Source organism: Orbicella faveolata, unplaced genomic scaffold (genome assembly GCF_042242905.1).
Source record: "Orbicella faveolata isolate gen_17 unplaced genomic scaffold, um_ofav_v1 contig_3, whole genome shotgun sequence".
NCBI classification, from domain to species: domain Eukaryota; kingdom Metazoa; phylum Cnidaria; class Anthozoa; order Scleractinia; family Merulinidae; genus Orbicella; species Orbicella faveolata.
Window position 1 is genome coordinate 21,963,257 of NW_028301558.1, and position 14,032 is coordinate 21,977,288.

At 40.5% G+C, this 14,032-nt stretch overlaps 2 protein-coding genes across 2 annotated transcripts in view; one reads left to right on the forward strand and one right to left on the reverse strand.

Annotated features, from left to right (window-relative positions):
* The window catches only part of LOC149106875 (uncharacterized), a 17,636-nt gene extending 3,706 nt beyond the window's left edge, over positions 1-13,930 (reverse strand). The window contains exons 1-2 of the mRNA XM_089298818.1: positions 13,766-13,930; positions 1,635-3,990 (exon numbers count right to left, since the gene is read on the reverse strand). Of these exons, the coding sequence (XP_089154944.1) occupies positions 1,635-3,788 (2,154 nt within the window). The 5' untranslated portion in view covers positions 3,789-3,990; positions 13,766-13,930. The remainder of the gene's footprint in view (positions 1-1,634; positions 3,991-13,765) is intronic.
* The window catches only part of LOC110068320 (E3 ubiquitin-protein ligase TRIM71-like), a 120,439-nt gene that overhangs the window by 78,229 nt on the left and 28,178 nt on the right, over positions 1-14,032 (forward strand). The gene's annotated exons all lie outside the window — the stretch shown is intronic.

A 14,032-nucleotide genomic window follows, 5' to 3' on the forward strand; every position in this document is an offset into this window, starting at 1 on the left:
AAAACTAGAGCAAAAAGCCATGTAATAAACAACTTATTAACCTCGAACGTTCGGTCTTTACGGGAAAATCCCAAACCTCGGCCTTGCCGTATTGACCTCGCTATCGCGCGGTCAATACAGCAAGGTCTCGGTTTGAGATTTTCCCGTAAAGACCTCATTCTCGGTTAATAAGTAGTTAGTAACGCTAGGATTGACTGGGATATTCTTCTGCATGCAACGGTTGTCTATCGACTGAAAAGGACAGTGCTACTTAGCTGGATTATGGACATTACTTTCATCTGCATCCTTAGGGTGGCTCAAAAAAGTTTACAGCACTTTCCAAGAAACAGATTTCGATGGATCATTATAAGCATTCTTTATCAGTTGATGCCAAAATGATGGTTTCGAAAAACTGGCCAGTCATTGGTGAACACGTTGTTATCATTTTCGTGACACTATATGTTACCATACCAACAGTATGACCTACTAAAAACACCCTTAATTTTAGCTTGGGGTAGTCATATTTCAAAAACTCTGTTTTAATATCGAATTTTGTAAAACATGACAAGACGAAACTCTTGACAAAGTTTAAAACAATTTTGTACATGGAGTTCAGAGTCATCTAAAATTTTCGCGAAAATTGGGCAGTTTTTTTTCATGTCATGTACCATGATTGTAGCATCAACTGATAAAGAGAGGAAATAATGATCCGTCAAAATCTACGTCATGGAAAGTGCTGGAAACATTTTAGCCACCTCAAAAACCAGTTTACTTCAACAGTAAACATACTATTGGGTCCAAAGCAATGGAATGAAAACACAGCTTGGCCCTATATTTCTGAAAATTCATGCAATATCTACACTGGATTCTAGTTCTTGCTTATTGTCTCACAACGTCCAGAACGATAAATTAAACAGGAAAATTGATATGCAATTCACTATTTAGGGACTGTTTACAGTTAAGGAGAGAGGGTTACCCCAGCAAGCGGGTTACCCTAGCACTCTCACATTTCCTCATTTTTTTTCTTCGTCGCGTTTACAAGACAGCCAGGGTTACCTGGGTAGGCGGGTTACCCTATCTACGTGTTAGGGTTAGCCTGGCAGGCGGGTTAACTTTTCCCTTGTAAACACTCCAGGTAGCGTTAACCCGCCTACCCGAGTTACCTTTCTACTTGTTTGCAGACCCTTTGAGTGTAAATGCGCATTAAGTTGTCCCTGGTTGTAGAGTTACCCTACCTGTGAAATTTTGCTTGTAAGCCCGGGCTATATTTTGCCCTCCAGCTAAGGTTAACCCGCTTGCTAGGGTAACCATCCCTCCTTGTAAACAGACCCTTAATTTCGCCTACGGTAAGGCCGAGGGATATTCAAAGCTCTTTTGGCCCACTATTTAGGTATAAACAAAGCTGAAAAATCTTCTCACAAGATTCATGTTGCCATGCCTAGTTTCCTTGATGTTGACAACAGGAAACGTCTTTCTTACCTTCGTTGAGTGTTAGGTATTTGAAGTGAGTGTTTCTGGTGCAGAATAAACTATTGCCGTCGATCGCATGCGTGTCTCTACAACTCATGATCAGATAACATTATCAAATCCTATAGCTATCGAAACAACTTCCCTTACTCCTGAAGTTTAAATTAGGCACAACACTTTTTCTTTACCTTCGGTGATTGTTGAGAAGTGTGGGCCTCTGGAGCAGAATAGATTATTGCCTCTGGGTTCACTGTCATACAATGACGCATAAAATTTGCCGACCCATAATCAGACAGCTTGGCTCTCCAACATTTATCTCGTCTCCATAGCAACACGTTGGTACTGCTGATGTCTCGATGTATTATGGGAGGCCTATTAAGGTGAAGGTAATTTAATCCTTTGGCGACGTCCAAGCCAAGACTGACAATCTCCTCGTCATTTAATGCTCGCTGGGACAACAAGCGCCGTAAACTGGTGTCCAGTAATTCAGTGACAAACAAAGGATCGCCGTCGTCGTTAGTGGCGCCGATAAACTGCAAAAGATTCGGGTGGCGACAACAAGATGCGATTGTCATTTCTCGTTCAAACAATCTCCGATTATGATCAGAGAGAATCAGATCATGAATTTTCTTGACAGCAACTTGGCAACTACGAAATGAGCCCTCAAGTACCTCGCCCCAGGCCCCTATACCTAAAGTGTTTTCGCTCAAAAAGACCTCTTCCCGCTGGATGATCCAGTCACATGTTTGATGAGTCTGGCGCTCGGTAACAGTGTTCAATTCTCTTTCGATGGAAGCACGCCTGTCCCTTTCTTCTTCCATTTCAAGTTGCAAGTTCCTTAGTCTTTCATCCAAGTCTGTCCTTTGCTGACGCTCCTCTACCAACAGACGCTGCAGATATCTTAGAGCGGTGTCTTTGGTTTCAATCTGATTTCTCTTGAGATTTAATTCTTCCTCAAATGTCCGCTGCTGTGCTTCTGTAGTTGTCCTTTGTTCGTTTATAATAGTTTCTTTCTCCCTTAGCTCCTGCTCAGTCGTGTTTCGTAAAGATATTTCGTTGTCAAGCCTTCGACGAATCTGCTCAAGTTCATTTTCCATTCTCTCTGCCAGCAAGTTACCAGAAGATCTCACCTGGCTCAATTCCTCCTTCAGTCTCGATCGCGATCTTTCTGCTTCCAATAATCTCTCTTTTATTTCATCTACTATTATTTCCTTTTCTCTCAACTGCCTATTTCGCGTGTCGTTCAAACGCTTTTCGATATTCAGGGTTCTTTCCGTCTCCGCAAGTTCCTTTTCCAATCTTTCTTTCTCCTCAATACGATCAGTTCTTGCTTGGATTAATTCCTCTTCCAATCTATTTCTTCTTAGCTGCTCTTCTCCGAACATGTTTTCCAGCGCGACTACATTTGTCTCCTTTTCTTTCAGCTGTTGCTCTGTTTTTCGGCGCAAACATATTTCGATACGCACCGATCTTTGCATCTGTTCATATTCATTTTCCAATCTTTCTTTTTCTTTAACATGATCATTTCTCGCTTGGATTAATTCCTCTTCCAATCTTCTTCTTCTTAGCTGCTCGTCGCCTAACGTGTTTGCCAGTATCACTGCATTCGTCTCCTTTTCCTGTAACTGTTCCTCTCTTTTTCTGCGCAAACATATTTCTTTCCCCACTGTTCTTTGCATCTGTTCACGTTCATTTTCCAATCTGTTTTCTAACTTAATACAATCATTTCTTGCTTGGCTTAATTCCTCTTCTATTCTACTTCTTGTTAGCTTCTCTTCGCTTAATTCTTTCTGTAGTTCGTCTAGAAACATGTTCTTTTCTCTTAATTCCTGCTCCCTCGTGCTGCGCAACTTTATTTCGTTTTCCAGAGTTCCTTGCATCTTTGCAAGTTCAGTTGCTAATCTCTCTTCCACCTCTTTGCATTTAAACTTCGGTTGGTTTGATTCCTCTTCAACTCTACTTCTTGTTTGCTTTTCTTGTTCTATCGTTTTCTTTAATTCGTCCAGAACTGGTTCATTTTCTCTTAATCGACTCCCTTTATTTGCAACCGACAGGAGCATTCTATTACCGAGCACTTGACGCATTTGCGCAAGCAGTTTATTTAATCTCTCTTCTAGTTCCTTACAGGCAGTCTTCACAACCACTGATTCTTCTTCCAATCTCATTCTTTCACGTTTCTCTTGGTCCAACGTTTTCTGCAGTTCCTCTACAATTGTTTCCTTTTCTCTTAATTCCTGCTCGTCCTGCTCTCTCATGTTGCGCCAAGATATTTCTTCATTGAGTGTTTTACGCACTTGTGCAATTTCATTTTGCAATTTTTGCAGGGATTGTCGTCCTTCCATTTCTATGTCTGTCGTATTGTGGTAATTCTTGTTTACTCCAGACCCGTTTTCTTTATATTTAGGTTGTACTTTCTTTCATGTAATTGGCGTCTTCCAGTTTTCCATTAGTTTTCTTCAAAAGCTGTTGTTTGTTCGCTGGTGAGTAATTCCACTATTCTCCAACAAATCGATCAATAACATCATGAGCACTGACGTTTAAGGTCTGAACAAGAAAAAGGACGTTAACTCTGATTTATTAGACAGGACTGTAAGGAAATGTACCAAGAATTATAACGCACGTGCACAGCCATTGTTCTGCTCATTACACTTTTTGTTTAGCGACGTTGCCGATGCCGTTGCCGTCGTGGTTTTCTTAAGGCCGATTTACACGGTACGACTTTGTCGCATGCGACAAGCTTACGACAGGCCAACGACATGACTTCTTTTGTGTAAATCAAACCTACAACTCGCTTACGACTGTTGTGTACGTCCAAAAAAAAAAAAAGTCGCAGGATTTTAAAACATGTTTTGAAACGCTGCGATAATCGTAGCCGAAGTCGATAGAAAATGGCATATTTTGTGACAAATTTCTACTGAGGAGGGGACGAGGTGACGTGTTCTTGCGTCAAAATGGCGGACGAACTTGTTGTTGACTGATTCACATGAGGACGTTTCTCGAAAAGTACTGAACGGATTAAAGCGAAAAACATCTCTTTAGAAAGTTTTTTCAAAGCGCAGGACAGCTAAAATATTTTTTTACTGTTTGATAGAACTTTCGCTCCGAAAATCCAGGTGCAAACTTTTGCATATTTAATTTTGTAACTGAAAATGTCGAGTGCGTAAAAGTGGTCCTAAGTCATGTCGTAGGCCTGTCGTAAGCTTGTCGCATGCGACAAAGTCGTACCGTGTAAATCAGCTTGGGAGCAAAGAATTACAGCGCGAAGAAATGGGGCGAGTAAAAGAGGGGAGAGGGGGAGGGGAAGGAAGGAAGTAAACGCTTGCAGACAAACCCCTGGATTTTGAAAACCGCCCACTTGGCCTTTCATGCCTGAGTGCGCACACTGAGATTTCGTGCTGTCATCGGCTGTCATAAATTAGCCAATAAAATCTTCGGCCTTCCGTAGCGGAAGTGAACTTTGAACCAAAATAAACTTCAACTTGTCAAAATATGCACGGTGGGAGCGGAGAAATCTCGATGAATTATTTTGGTAATTTATAATCAAGCTATATTTCTACTCAATCCGTCTAAAAGGAAGGACTGTAAGGACGTTTTAGCACAAATCTGCCAGAAAGATGTAAGAAGTATTCAAGTTGCGCTAGTAATCCTTGTGCTCGCAAGATTCGAAATCTTGGATCACTGTATTTATTCGTCCAGGAATCGATACATGGTAAAATTAGCAAGTCAACTTTCGCAAAGGCAACTCCAGTAAAGAAGCGTTTGCTGGAAACGCCAGATCCGCAAAATCGGTTCGAGTGTTATCGCCTGTAGCAAAAACAAAAAACGGAAAGTTCTTTCGGAAAACGTTGGAATTTGGGCAGGAGAGGCTTCAAACATCTGAGAGGGAAAATAACGATAATCTTGACCAGTATCTGAATAAAGATAATCTTCCCCTAGGCGGCCTCCAAGTCAAAGTTGTTTATAAAATGTCCTCGTAAGAATTCCCCGCGACGAGACGACTAAATATTTGGTAAGGCAAATCTGTGACAAAAACTGGCATCCCGCAGCTAACACTATAACTAGTATTAATCATAGATTATGAGAGTGCGTTCGACGCTCTCACTTTAATACATATATACCGTAAACAAATGATTTCACTAGCTGCCTTACAACCTTTGTCTATTGCTAAAATCAACATTTTTCAGCAGCAACCGAGGTTTTGCAGTCAGATATGCATAGTGTCAAAGTCCATGCTAGTGAAGAGGTCACGATTTGTTGATACGTTGCGTGACGCCGCCAGTTTCTGTAGACGTTTCATAGAATATTTAAATTACGTACATTATTCTAAGCTAGCATTTGCAATCGTGTGCTTGTTTAGCGTGGTCGTTTATCGTGAACAAACTCCGTGCGACTAATTCGAGTATTTCCCCTAATGAATAAAGTAGTCTTATGGATCTTGCCTTCAGAGTACTTTTCCACCGATTCCAAAAAAATAAAATTTCGACCGGATAAAGACTGAGCTATCTGTCGCGACTGGAACTAATCAACAAATGCAATCAAAATGTAGCTGTTGGTTATCATCCAAGTCGTGTTAATAAACAAGGACAATTCCCTCAGATTTCGATAAATGCTACCGTCGAAGCGTTTAAATTCGCCAAAATCTAACGCTGAGAGTACATAATAGCGAAGCGTACGGCGACTGAATGGAAAGACGTCAAAGAAAAATCCATCGGAAAGACGAACTCAAATGGCTTGCTCACATACTTACATGTTCGCCACATGTCTTATCACATGTCTTAACATTAAACGGTACCAGTTTACTGGCCGTGACATGCCCCTGCAAAAATCAAGCGGGGTAGCCATTTTGGTGTCCTTACAGGAATGTGGTTTTTTCGGCCTATAACCGTGCACAGGTTAACCAGCTCTGGAAAGCCACAGGTCAAAATTAGGTTTGCGTTCCACTTCGTCGAACGCAACAAATCATTCAGAACTGTACCCAGAGGTTCTAACTGCTGTCAACAAAAATGCTTCTAATGAAACGTCAGAGTACCTACGACAACTTGCTGCTATGTAACGCCAGACGAAATCACTAGGTTTTCCTACGAAGTAGTGCGAATTTTGTGTCCTGTGGTTTATCATTTTGTCCTTGGCGCATCTGGCATTCAAGAAAGTGACGTTAAAATTAAAGGAACAGCTGCAAATTGTGTCGCGCTTGCTTCTGCAATAATTTGCAGGCTTCGGAAAACCAAAGCGTCGGCATTGCACCACAGGATTTCTACCGTACTATCGAAGCTGACGACTAAAACATCGTTCAGCGAGAAAAGTTAAAGCATTTTGTAAACAAGCTTCGAACGCGTCCTCCCCTTTTTTCTGGTACTCAGAAGTTTAATACCTTTGATCGACACCTGTCAATAATCTTGGACTAGCCCAGCCAATCACGAGCTCCGTTCGCTGGCGAACGGAGGTTTTCAAAATCCAGGGGTTTGTCTGCAAGCGTTTCCTTCCTTCCCCTCTCCCACTCCCCCTCTTTCTTTTCTTTGGTTCTCGCCCCATTTTCCGCGCAGACAAAACACCGAAAATCCCGTTCCTCGGCCTTTCTTTACTTCCAAACCTCACGGAAATGCTTGCTACGCGGGCTAAAATCGGCCCTTATACTCGAGCTCCCTATTATATCATGGCCCCCGTGTAACGTTCACAGACTCCTTCATCAAGAGACCACGTGACACCTACTGCATGTGTATAGCCTGGGTGGCCTGGGTTGAGGTTGTTATTTGTAGAATAGTTTGATTGATTGCTTAGTCTTACACTACACTACACTAGGCCACCCCTTCCCCCTCCTCCACGACTTTTTTCTATCTAGATCTCTTCGAACGTTCGTTACACAAATCGTCCCATGTTGGGTGGTTGTGCCTAAATCCTACCGCTCAGAAGGACAACCGAGGAGTACTAGGAGCGAGTTTCCGAGTCGAGCAGTTTCGGAAATTGTCGGCTATTCCAATATGGCGGACTATACCAATCACATAAATATGCGAATTGCCAGTGGTAAAACTATGTTGATCAACAGGACAAGTACGTTTTTATTCACCTGACAAGTTAAGAATAATGAGTAGAGAGTAAAGCAGTGAGTTGTTCGGCAAATGCTGTATATTTCTTTAGATCTCTTCCCGTCTAGTTCGTAAACCGTAAATTTGTAAGCCGGCTAACACACTACACTGTAGACGTCTTTGACTTATAATAGGCACAAGCGTTTTTAAATACGTCGTTCCTTCAGGACGAATATCTTTATCGATTCGGCGGATCCCCGAATTCAAACTTCCTTTGCCTTGTCCCTCTGGCCGGTAGGATCTTGGAAATACTACCGACCAGAGGGACAGCTTGTGTATAAGGTAATTGGACTCAAGTCGATGCACAGTTTTATTTGTAGAATAGTTTGATACATTGCTCTTTAGTTTTATACTAAACTAGAATCACTCTACAGTTAAATATTTTCAGTTCTCTGTGATCTTGTCCCTCTGGTTGGTAGGATCTTGAAAATACTACTGGCCAGAGGGACAGCTTGTGAATACATGTAAGGTAATTGGACTTGAGTCCATGCACATAATTTTACTTGTAGAATAGTTTGATACATTGCTCTTTAGCTTTACACTACACTAGATTATCACTCTACGGTAATATTTCAGTTCTCTGTGATCTTGTCCCTCTGGCTGGTAGGATCTTGAAAATACTACGGGCTAGAGGGACAGCTTGTGTATACATGTAAGGTAATTGGAATTAAGTCCATGCATAGTTTTATTTGTACCATAGTTTGATACATTGTTCTTTAGTCTTACACCACACTGGATTATCACTCTATAGTAACATTTCAGTTTTCTGTGATCTTGTCCCTCTAGCCTGTAGGATCTTGAAAATACCCTACTACCGACTAGGGAGACAGCTTGTGTATAAGGTAATGGGACTCAAGTCCATGCACAGTTTTATTTGTAGAATAGTTTGATACATTACTCTTTAGTCTTACACTACACTAGAATCACTCTACAGTAATAGTTTCAGTTTTCTGTGATCTTGTCCCTCTAGCCGGTAGGATCTTGAAAATACTACCAGCCAGAAGGACAGGTTGTGTATAAGGTAACTGGACTTAAGCCCATGCTCAGTTTTATTTGTAGAATAGTTTGATTGATTGCTTAGTCTTACACTACACTACAATCACTCTGCAGTAATATTTTCAGTTCTCTGTGATCTTGTCCCTCTGGCCGGTAGGATCTTGGAAATACTACTGGCCAGAAGGACAGCTTGTGTATAAGGTAATTGGACTTAAGTTCATGGTGTCTGTAAAACGTCAATGAACATGACAGTATCAGTGTGGAATCTTAAGTTGAACGATGGATTTAGAGTGTTTATTTAGTGAGGGAAACTGTTATATATATGTACAACTGGTTAAGGAAATATGGAGACGAATCCTTTTCAAGCAAAATTAATATTTTACTATTGATGAAAACTTTTGAGTTCTTTTGAATGTACATTCCTTCAGTTTGGTAGCATTTGCTGTAAGATCTTTATTTTCATCACTTCATGGAAAGAGGGAATGTCATCCTGGAAAATAAGACAAACAGTGAATTTCTGCAAGAAAGTGTTATGAATAGGAGATGTGTAGTTGGTATCCATGTAGTGTGGTTTAAATTGATTTTCCATTACTTTGTCATGTCATGAGAAGTGTTGATACTTGCTTTTGATTCAAAATACCTGGTTGAAATTAGGAGTTTCTCCCCTGCTGAGATACTGTGGAAACTAAACATAGATAATGCCAATGAATTTAAAATGTATCACTAGCACAAGTGATAAGTTCAGGTAAAGATGAACACTTTGATTTGAATTAACTCAAGCCAAGCTGGTTATTTAAAGAGACATGGCAATTGATAGAATATGGTATTTGCACAACTTACCATACAGACAAAGACACCACAATCATAATCATTTTTTTGCTTTGGTGTATCCCATGTATAGGGATTGAATTAAAATGTGTAAGAAAATGTTCAGTCAAAAGAGCCCGAGCTTGTGTGGACTAAGTGCAGACAAAGAGCCTGGCACATTTATATTACCATAAATCTAACTAACTGGCATATATCTAACTGACACCATCGCTGCCATGTTGGATGACCATTAACAAAAGAATTAGCCTAGTTTATTGTTCTTGTCATCCAACATGGCCGCCAGAGTCTTTGTCACTTGAATTTTCTGCCTATTTCGCACCAATTTCATCACATGCCATTTACATTGTCTGCAATTAGTTACTGGGGGTGGGAGATTATTAACTCTGTTACCTACATCATAAGGACCCCTATAAGCGTTCTAATGCAACTGTAGCTCTATTTGTTCCATTTACAGTATAATTGTTTTGTGGGCTGACTAAAAATTTTAATCAGGTTCAATTAAGTTGTTGTGGAACAATTTTTTTGGTGGGGGGTGGTGGGGGGGGGGGAGCACGAAAGGGGGTCAGAACCTCCCAGTTCTCCTGCTTCCCGTACTTTCATCTCTTGACTCCCGCCTTATTCCTTTTCGCCCTGTCCCCCGTAGATAAGGACACTCAAAACACATACTTGTCCTTTAGCTGCGCGATCCCTTGGCGTTTCTTTTCCTTTTTTCCTTTGTTTTCAACCTTGCTCCTCTAGCTCTTCACGTCTTTTGACCGTTTAAATGACAACATTTTATGACCTATGTTGTAACCACTGTAAAAGGGTTTCCAATTTTACTAGAAGTTGGCCTCAGTTTTTCAGTCCAAGGGCGGATTTAATTTTTCCTTCAGTCTAGAAGTCTCAAGATAAGCTAAGTGTAAGTCAAAAAACATTTGGGTTCTTGTTTTTGAAAGTATTTTAATGCTTAATAAATGATTCCCGCCTTCGTAGAACTCCCACTTCCCACCCTTTCTTCTCCTGCCTCCTGCCCCCTAATCTTCTGGGGCTCCTGCCCCTCTGCTTGCCCCCCCCCCCCCTCCAATTTTACTCATGGGTGCCCAAATATGCAAACTCAGCAAACTATTCAATCTGATTAATTTTTAGGGTAATTGGGGTTACACTTATTTACACTTGTTGTTTAGAAAGCCTCATTTTAGAAGTGACTTATCCTTTGCGGGATACAGGATTAATAAACATGACGGAAATAGACTAGAAATTTTGCAATGAGAGTGGCTTTGTGAGTATGTCAGGTCAGTGTCCTTTAAGCAATATGTTTTGGTTAAATAAAGGATTCCTTAAACCTATTTTGTTTAAAGGTAAACACCATTCACAAAAAAAAGATAATAGAAGGACATTTTCATTACTTTAATTAGTGTTTATTCCATAAACAGATAGTCTTACAATGCTAAGGAACAGTATCCAACTCTTTAAGTTTAACAATCCTCCTGAAGGAATTCCTCTATCCTTACACAGAGTATTCAAGTCACAAAATAATATATTAAATATTGATGTACACAACTTGAGCCCACTGGACATGTCAGAAATGTGTCCTAGAACTGCCTGGCACTCTGTTTCACTTGGAGGGAATGCAAAATAAATTTTATTAAGGTACTGAATTCAAGTGCCTGATAACCTTCATATAAATGGGAATCTTCAATATTCTAGCCTGCTTTATGACTTAAGCAATAAGAGCAATTATCAAACTATTGTACAAATAAAACTGTGCATCGACTTGAGTCCAATTACCTTATACACAAGCTGTCCTTCTGGCAGGTAGTATTTTCAAGATCCTACCAGCCAGAGGGACAAGATCACAGAAAATTGAAGATATTACTGTAGAGTGATAATCTAGTGTAGTGTAAGACTAAAGAGCAGTGTATCAAGCTATTGTACAAACAAAACTGTGCATGGACTTGAGTCCAATTACCTTATACACAACCTGTCCTTCTGGCCGGTAGTATTTCCAAGATCCTACCGGCCAGAGGGACAAGATCACAGAAAACTGAAAATATTACTGTAGAGTGATTCTAGTGTAGTGTAAGACTAAAGAGCAATGTATCAAGCTATTGTACAAATAAAACTGTGCATGGGCTCGAGTCCAATTACCTTTTACACAAGCAGCTGTCCCCCTGGCTGGTAGTATTTTCAAGATCCTACCGCCTAGAGGGACAAGATTACAGAAAACTGAAAATATTACTGTAGAGCGATAATCTAGTGTAGTGTAAGACTAAAGAGTAATGTATCAAACTATTCTACAAATAAAACTGTGCGTCGACTTGAGTCCAATTACCTTATACACAAGCTGTCCCTCTGGCCGGTAGTATTTTCAAGATCCTACCAGCCAGAGGGACAAGATCACAAAAAACTGAAAAGATTCAACTGTAGAGTGATTCTAGTCTAGTATAAAACTTAAGAGTAATGTATCAAACTATTCTACAAATAAAACTGTGCATGAACTTAAGTCCAATTACCTTGTTCACAAGCTGTCCCTCTGGCCGGTAGTATTTTCAAGATCCTACCGGCCAGAGGGACAAGATCACAGAAAACTGAAATATTACTGTAGAGTGATAATCTAGTGTAGTGTTAGGCTAAGGAGCAATGTATCAAACTATTGTACAAATAAAACTGTGCATGAACTTAAGTCCAATTACCTTATACACAAGCTGTCCCTCTGGACGGCAGTATTTCCAAGATCCTACCGGCCAGAGGGACAAGGCAAAGGAAGTTTGAATTCGGGGATCCGCCGAATCGATAAAGATATTCGTCTTCAGGGAACGACGTATTTAAAAACGCTTGTGCCTATTATAAGTCAAAGACGTCTACAGTGTAATGTGTTAGCCGGCTTACAAATTTACGGTTTACGAACTAGACGGGAAGAGATCTAAAGAAATATACAGCATTTGCCGAACAACTCACTGCTTTACTCTCTACCCATTATTCTTAACTTGTCAGGTGAATAAAAACGTACTTGTCCTGTTGATCAACATAGTTTTACCACTGGCAATTCGCATATTTATGTGATTGGTATAGTCCGCCATATTGGAATAGCCGACAATTTCCGAAAACTGCTCGACTCGGAAACTCGCTCCTAGTACTCCTCGGTTGTCCTTCTGAGCGGTAGGATTTAGGCACGAGCTGTAGGTGGTTTTCACATGACGTCACTAAAATTCGAACTACAAAACTATTGATCTTCCTGAGATTTTACTTCAATGATGTATCAGAGCAGCTGAAAACTAACATTCATACAAATTTTCGCTGCGAATGGGTTCTTGGTTTCGTAATACACTACGCTTGAATTTCTAAGCTTTTGCGTGACGCGGCATTTACGTGACGGCCTTGAGAGCTGTCGTGATGGTTAAAAAAATGACTTATTTCGGGGAACTTGGCTATCTGAACAGTTTATGTCTTAGAAAAAGTATTATTTTAATGTTTTAGAGTTCCTCGAGGGATAAATTCATGCTTTTGTAACAAAACTCAGTGCCAGATGTCTCTGTTGGTTTCCGGCCGCCATGTTGGTGCCCATACGGATGGGCAACAGCATGGCGTCTCCGTACAAATCTCTTTAAATTTGGGTAAAAAATTTCTCCGCATATCTTGCATAAGAAAAATTGCTGTGACCAGAATCTTGGCGAGAGTCTTTGCATATTTACCTTCTTTCATTTCCCAGATTCTGGACTTTATCTATTGAACGGTTTTGATTTTGATTTTGATCTATTTTGAATGGCGTGACACTGAAAATCAGCAATTCTGATGTCATAATGTAGGAAAATATTATCCGCTTCAAAGCTGACCGACATTACAATAAGTAAACTTCTTGCCTAATATTGTGCTGAATTATGGAAAAAGATTGCTGAAACAAGATGAAAGGCCTACCCGCTTAGCCTACACGATCCCAAGGGAAGGGGGAGGGGTGGGGAATAGCTTGGTTCTATTGATTCGAAACATGCGTGGGCAGGTAAGATGTGTCTGCTAAATAAATAGAATTGACAAATTTAAGTAAAACAACCGATTTTAAACCTCATATTAGTACTAAACCAAGACTCCAGACACATCATATGTGACAATTGATCGGCTTCAGATCTTCAGGTACCTAATCCTGTACGCCGATTGATTAGCCGACTGATCACACCGACAAATCGGTCAGTGTAAAATGCAAGACTACAGACCACATACTTTTTAAATGTGCATCGTGTTATTTACAATATGGAGTGCTAAGTAACCCGAAAGAGGGGTTTTCAGGCTCGAGTTAGCGAGGGTTCAAGTTATCGGGATTCGACTGTTTTTCCAACGGAAAAGTGTGAAAAGCGGCACATGCTGTGTTACTTGATCTGACTCGGATTCTGACCAGAAGCAAGCTCATGACAAACATTTTCAGTTGTGTTATTTCTTACCTTCAGGATCGGCGAATGTGATAGCTACAGCATCTACGATCCTGAGATCCTCGCAGTCAGTTGAATATGAACACCGAAGTAGACCTCTTGGTTTTGCGGTCGCCTGATCAAATGCTATGCTCACACCTATGCATATGCCAACCTGGCCCACTATTTACCGGGAGTTTTTTCTCGGTCACGCTATTTCTGAGAAAACGAAACCGGAAGTCACGCGATTTCCAGGAATCAGCAGAAATGTAAATATTTCTAAATCACGAAATTTCTAAC